This window comes from Belonocnema kinseyi, chromosome 1, assembly GCF_010883055.1.
Source record: "Belonocnema kinseyi isolate 2016_QV_RU_SX_M_011 chromosome 1, B_treatae_v1, whole genome shotgun sequence".
NCBI lineage: Eukaryota > Metazoa > Arthropoda > Insecta > Hymenoptera > Cynipidae > Belonocnema > Belonocnema kinseyi.
This window is the reverse complement of record NC_046657.1, coordinates 134497496-134505024: the sequence shown is the minus strand read 5'-3', so window position 1 is coordinate 134505024 and position 7529 is coordinate 134497496. Positions and strand designations below refer to the sequence as shown.

General features: G+C 35.3%; 1 protein-coding gene across 1 annotated transcript in view; it reads right to left on the bottom strand.

The window, feature by feature from the left end:
- The window catches only part of LOC117174488 (protein FRG1 homolog), a 57401-nt gene that overhangs the window by 19230 nt on the left and 30642 nt on the right, over positions 1 to 7529 (bottom strand). The window contains exon 3 of the mRNA XM_033363650.1: positions 1248 to 1540. Within this exon, the coding sequence (XP_033219541.1) occupies positions 1248 to 1540 (293 nt within the window). The remainder of the gene's footprint in view (positions 1 to 1247; positions 1541 to 7529) is intronic.

Sequence of the window (7529 nt, the reverse complement as noted above, 5' to 3'; positions counted from 1 at the left end):
CACGATGTCATATGAAACTTGAAATGTTTGGTATTGGATATTGTTGACAGATGACAATACGCCAATTAGCACAAATGGTAAGTTCCGACAGTGCCTACAAATAAACCTACTGGCCGCTAGATGGCAATACCGGTTTCATATGTATACACCTGGTATTATGTTTAATAACTACATATTCTCTAAAAGGCGGACAAGTCCAAGATGATGGATCAGAAATGCAAAGACCTAGACCAAATTCTGCCAAGCCGCTCAAGTAGTCAGAAGAATTTCCTAATACCTTATGCCTGATAGCAACGACTTTAGAGATGACTTGTTTTTGGATGTGCAGACCCTTTCGCTTCCTGCTTCTATCTGTCTCTGTGGGTAAATTCAGCCAACAATCCATGTGTTGCAAATTTTATCCAGCAAAGGACGAATAAACGTAGTTTCTCAACAAAAGAGATAGTATAGTGGGAGAATAATGCTCTTTACGTTACAGAATCACTTTCAAATCATAATTGCTCGAATTACACTGCTGCGCAAGAACTGAAAAGAGGAACTCATGATATTTCAAACAAAACTTCAAGACCTTGATCCTTTCCGCAAATAACTAATAAATGTGAAATAAAGCGTCACATATCTCCCTGGTGATACGATCTACATTCTATTTCCTAATTTCCTATTTAAAATTGACCGGTTAGGTGCAATGACGGTGTTTTTGAATTTTTAAAAGTCACTTGTTTTTCATTTGTTCTTTATAAAGTTGTTTGAAAAAACAAATGAAAAATAAGTGACTTCTAAAAATGCAAGAACACCGTTATTTTATCGAACTGATGAATTATTTGTCCACTCACAAGTTTTTTGTCACATTGCCTTATATAGCTGCTTTTTACGCGCCCCAGTTCTGTAACAATTGGCGAAGTACTTAGTATATATATTTTCGTCCCGTCGAATAATCAAAAAATGCAATCTCTTTCTACTGCAGACTGTACTTTTTTCTTTGTAAAAGAAAACATGCTGAAGAACTGAATCTGCTGAACATCTATATCTAAGACTTTCGGATTGTGGTGCTCAGTTTCTTATATTCTCTCCATGAGACATGGTTCACTTTAAACCCGTAGCTTAACGCCGAGGAAAAATGACGAAATGGCACGGAGAAGCAGTTGAAGAATGGGATGGAAACAAGAGTCAGGGGGAGTACAGGAAACTAGCATTCACCTCTTCTGGGTTCAAATAAATCCACGATTTAATGAAATGATAAATAATACCTGGAAAATCGGTTCCCATTGTTCTAAAGCACCCACTGCATCACTTCGGCCTACAACAACACCTTTTTTATCCACTCCTAAGTATTTTCCATATCCAGACTTTAGAGCCACTTTTGTCTCATTTACAGGTATCGCTGTAAGAATCTCTTCTGGAGATGGACCTTCTCCCTCACTATGGGGTATGCCGAGGGTAAAGAGTCCGTTATCCAGTGCCTTCATGTACACATGTCTACCGAATTCAATTGCAACGGTTCCTGTTATCTCTGACACTTTCGTGGTCTCGTACCAGCCTCCTAAAATAATAGGAATGAACAATAAATTTCTATGTTAAAAAAAATCGAGACAGCAATTTTTTTAGGGAAAGCGGCACAACTATTGCTATGCGATGATATAGTCCTACACACTTACTATGCAAGAACATTATTTGGGAGGGGGGAGGACGTGCGTCAAAACTGTGAGTAAAAAACGTTCCGTATTTTTCAAACGGCCCCTATATCCCACAAATAAAAAATCATAAAATGAAACGTTACAACAAAATTCAAATGTTATTTATAAATTAAAAACCAAGGATTCGGAGCGAAAACTTCAATAAATGAATAATAGCTTTTCTTTCACGTATAAATTAATTATCCCTTCCAACCGTTTCACCGTCCCATTTCTTTATTTTACAAAAGTTAAAAACCGCATCACGACCCATTCGCGATTCTGTAGAATGACAAAAAATATACTGCGTTCTGAGATTCAAAATTTCAGAAAAAAAACTTAATGTTATTTAGGCACTGACTCTAAAAGCCCTCAAGTTGAAAAAGGACTTTTTTATAACATATGCACAAAAAGTCCCGCTTCTCGTGCTAAGAAGTATGCCAGAAAAGATACTTTCTATTAAGGTACGAAAAAAGTACGGCGCACGTGTAAATCAACTATAGTTTCCTCTTGACACCCCAGTTACCTTTTTGACAGACTTTGTAAAACACTAGTCACTTTTTGGATAGTTTGGTAACTGACAATGCGATGTAAAAAAAGCTTGTTCCCTTCATACGTAAATATTTTTAATTATTATGTTTACCATTATTTTTCTTTAATTTATTTTTAATACATTTCAAAAATATTTTTTGGGTCAGAAACAGGTTTTAATTATTATTTTCTTTGCATCGATCTGTATGTCAGATCTTAAGAAAGATAAAAAATCATTCCTTTTTTTGCCTATAGATATCCGAACTTTTTTTATCTGAGCTAAAGTATTATTTTGCTTAAGAAAAATATTATATTTTAACCTATTTATATAACCAATAAGAGAGTAAGTCCACAACATTTTCAAAAATATATCTTTATTGTTTCAATAAAGAACTTCGTTCTTTTAATTCAAACATAGTATACTATTCATACAATCACTTTATTATATAAAAAAAGAATATAGACTTCACTGACTTAAACAGATTTAACCGTCAAAAACCAATTCGTTCGCCAGATAAGCGGTGTTCGCTAATTAGACAATATAGACCCGGACCGAAATCGCATGCTGTTCGCTAAATGAATCTAAGGCAATAAGCGTAAGATTTCAGTGTTAATTTAATCATTTTCAGCTTATGAAAATGAAATAGGTATGATGCTTCATGACATTTCGCTTGAACGGGACGTTATATTACAACGAACGCTTATCTGCCTAGAGATCCCTATATCAAAGTTTCAAACAGTTCTAATAATATTTTCCCAACTTCCCTGCCGGAAAAAAGGGAAAGTATCGGAAAGGCCGCTTCGGAAAGATTCAGAAAGGTTTCGGAAAGAATTCGGAAAGGGTTCGGAATAAGCGTTTAAGATCCTTGATAAAAAAATGTATCTGAAATATAAAATCCATTTTTAGAAATATAAGGATAAAAAAAAGGAAACTAAATAATAATATAGACATTAAAGATTATAAATAGTAGTTAATCGACTCCAGAAATAAATATAAAAATGTGAAATAAATTTAAAGTGTGGTAGTAACAAGACGTGAAAAATAGGATTCATAAATAAATAATAGTTAAAAATGAACTGCTGGCAAAATAACGGATTTGAAATTAATTGATAAATTTCCTTTAAAAAAAGCAACGATAGACGCTTATTATGTAATAAATATGAAATGTAAAACACAAATAACACAATTATGGATTTGAATTTTCTGAAGGCATCTCAGTTGATTATGAGATAATTGATTACAGCAATACCTGATCGCAGCCGTATTTTTTTTACATTTAACCCGTCAGCACCCAAGGTTTTTTTTGTCTCAAAATTTTCGTGAAAGTCAAGCAAGCTGATAACTTGGCTATCAATACATTAGGTGCAGGTTTTGTCAAGACGCGTACAGACGTTTCAGAACTACGCTATGATGCCATATGGCATCACTGGGCGTATATCGCGACCGATACAAATGATTATGCATCTCCGTTCGCAGCGATGCCACATAGCACCCAGGGGCTCTGAAGGGTTAATGAGAAATAAAGTCTTAATGTTACCATTCATGAAAAATTATTATAGGAAAATCATTAAAAGCTTATAGATATAATGATTTTCCTATAATTTTTTAGCTATTCAAGAAAAAATTATGAAAAGTAATGATAGAAATTAATAGTATTAAAATATTAACATACTTAGTGCAAAAAGTAGAGAAACGTATACAATTTGTTTGAACTACTCAGACAAAAGTGCATGAAAATGTTCGTATTTGAAACAAGCTTCGTTGTGATTGTGGGTATGATAAAACCTAAAAACTATGAGTGTCTTATATTTTTTGGAAGAATTATTTTAATCTTATTTATTTGTATAACCACTTTCTCATAATTACTTTCTGATAATACATTTGAAATATTCGAAAAAGATGTGAAGATTGTAACTTAATTTTTTTTAAGAACTAACAAGATGTTAGATTCAAAATTTTTAGACCCGCATATCTTTAAAACATTTAAAAATCTATTTTCATCGCTACGTCACCTAATTTTTAATGGTCTCTAATTTCGGTATTAAATCCCTTTCGCTCATCATTAACTTGTAGTATTATAAACGATTATATCTTTATAAATTAAAAAAGGTATATATTTCTAAATTAAAAAAAAAACTTATATTTATAGAAGACACATAAATTCACACAGAAAGATGCATGTGATGTAAATATAAACACTTCTATTTTCAAAAATGTCGATTCTATGCACATTTATTTTATTGGCTAAATAAGTGTCATTGCATTTTATTTTGCCGGTCGATTGCGGCCTGATTTAAAAAAATTTGATACTTAACTGTAATAATACTTTCATAAGCTTCATATTTGGTCAATTTTTTTATTGTTGTAGTCCTTTTTTAAACGTTTTGTACAGAAGTATGAAAATTTTCGTTTTCAAATTTGAGATTGCAGGTTTTGTTCATTTTCGGGGATGAATAACTCGGGGAGAAAAAAATCAGATTTTACATTTAATGTAAATCAGTTCCGAATTTTATTCCCCTGAAAATTGAATTTTGAAAAATTTAGAAAACTTTTACTTAGTCTTTACCTCGGCTAATCAAGATAGTAACAAATTTTGAGACAAAAGTTTTCAATAAATGAAAAAAGGGCTACAACTATGATGAATTTAACTAAAAATGAACCTTGCGCGCTCAGTTTTAATTTAAGAAACTCAAAACAACGATTTTTATAAGTCTATGAAAGTGCTGAAAAACAATTATGTTTAAATTGCTTTAAAAATAAAATTCCCATTCATCATTTGTTAATAAAATAACTTTTTCACATTTTTAATAAAAGTTTCAGGACTGATTTGAGTCAATTTGACATTGTAAAATTTTATTTTTTATCCATATTCTTTAATAAGCGTAATAAATGTGACATTATATGTGTCCCTTTCTTTTTAAAAAAATCTATAAATAAAAAAAAAGTATTTTAATAGATTTATCTGATGAATAAGTTCAAAAAATAATGATTAATATTATGGTTAAGTATAAAAAAAATTAATAGGCCCCAACCACATTAAATCGCATTTTCACGCAGTGGGATGGGGCTGGACCTATCCAAAGCATCGGTAACTTAGAAATATGTAGGCTATTTCCATAGCGACCACCGCATAGTTTTTTATTGCTGGATAAATTTCTCTTCCCGATATTGTTCATCGCTGACCTGGACCTCGAAGCGCTGTGGCTCTTAATCAGTGACTTAAGCATTATGTTACAGCACTCAAAAAAATGTGGACAAGCAGCTGTATTCTTAGTGGCAACGCAGCGCCACCACGATGGTTGGTGCAGAGGCCAGACCACATTTAAGTAAGCTATAGTACCAAACGTGCGAGCAGATCCTTTCCCATGTGTTCGGAACGCAGTAGTCCCACAAATGAGAATGAAGTTGCCCCACGAGTATAAGCTATAATTGTATAACTCCGTGCGAAGCTCGGTGTGGATATTCCGTGCTCCCGCCTCAAAGAAGCGTTACTGTACTAACCATTCGCCCAACAAATTTTCAGTGGGGAGTACATTTAAATGGAATAGTGTATGAACTCTGTTACGCCCTACCATGGAAGTCGAGTCGAAGGCGCGTTGCCGTGTTAGAACGTTTGGGCAACTGCAATGCACAGAACCGTATGTTACTTAAAGAAATTTTTACACTATTTATAATAAATATATTTATACAAAATTAAATATGTATGGAATCTATTTATCAACGAACCGCGCGTGTTTCTTTTTTTTAATAATTTACAGAAGTTTTTAACCATTTCCATACTTTTTTATAGCTTTTTTATAATTTGTCTTTTTTGGTAAAAAAACTTTTGTTGTTTGTTGAAAATTCATTTATTTGGTTGAAAATTACTTTTTTTAGAGTAAAAATCAATTTTTTAAACCAAAAATTTAAATACATTTTTTGTTGAAACTGTCTAGTATTAAGGAATTTTCCGCAACTCTAACCAGTAGTAAAAATAAGTGGGGGTAGAAATCTCTCATTAAGACCTCAATTCACCATTTGACCTCACTGGAGAATCATTTGGCAATTAGTGTGGTATCCTGCTCTCAATGAATAGTCCAACGTGTAGTGATCACAAGATGTTTATTCCAAAATTCAGAAAAACATTATATACATATTGAACTGAACGATTATTTGCACAACTATACATATATATATACTTCGGTTCGGTATTGATTCCTCTAGAATCAAACCGAAGGGCCTATGACAAAGCCACCGAACGCGTCCTCGGGTTGCGGATAGAGGGCACCTGGGTGAGGTGTCTAGAACGGTGACTCTGGGATAGCGGGCGACCTCCCAAAGTACGCAGCCTTATCCTTGCATGCGGAGCTCTACAAGGATGGACGAACCCCTTTCCTTAGCTTCTCGTGGGAACAACAATGACAACACCAAACATAGTTGTAGTAAGTGCGGTTCCAAACAACAGAACGCGCAGGGCTCCCGACAATGGGTCGGCCAACAATGCCGACCAGTCTAGAGCCAATAAATAGAGCCAATGAAAATGGATTCAATGCGATGAATCGGTGGGATCTCGTGGCCTTTGGGTGGACGGAGCAACTGAATCACGACTTGCTAGACTGCTACGACGCGAGTGTGGCCCGTGAACGGGGTTACATGGCACGGCTGCATGCTCTGTGGTGCGAGAAACACCCGGAGCTATCGCACTTTTCGAAGCAACGTCTGCGAAACCATGCTGAACTACTCCGTAAAAGGGGCTATGTAAGCGGAACGCCTACTCTACCACAGCTAGAACAAGCCGGCAACAAAGAGAGAGGCGACACTAAGACCAACCGCAGGCAGGCATCCAATAGATACAGAGCGTTGCTTTACGACCCGGAGAAACATCAACACCAAGGTTTCTCTCAAGCCATTGTGTGTATAATGCAGCGAGAGCTTTGGCCGATGTGAACCTTAAAACAAAACCAACGGCTGATCATAAGACCAAAAGACGAATGCATAAAGTTGCCATAAAGATAGGCTGGGCAAGACTGTACGCGTCCCGCATTCAATCTGTGATTGACTACATCACATCTGGCAGGAATTTTACCGCCAAGGTTCGAAAGTTCGCGTGCGAACTCCGGACCCGTTATCACACACTTAACAAGTCAAAGCTGCTGACCATCAGGCAGCATATTGTTGAGAGAGTACGGATACTATCTGACGCTAAGAGAAGCCTAGAGCGGAGGGAGAAGTGGGTCAGAGAAAAACAACAGTTTCTCTCTGACCCATCTCGACTCTTCCAAGACCCTCCAGTTACTGTCGAACACACACCCAAACCAGAGGAGGTCGAAGTATTTTGGAGAGAAGTC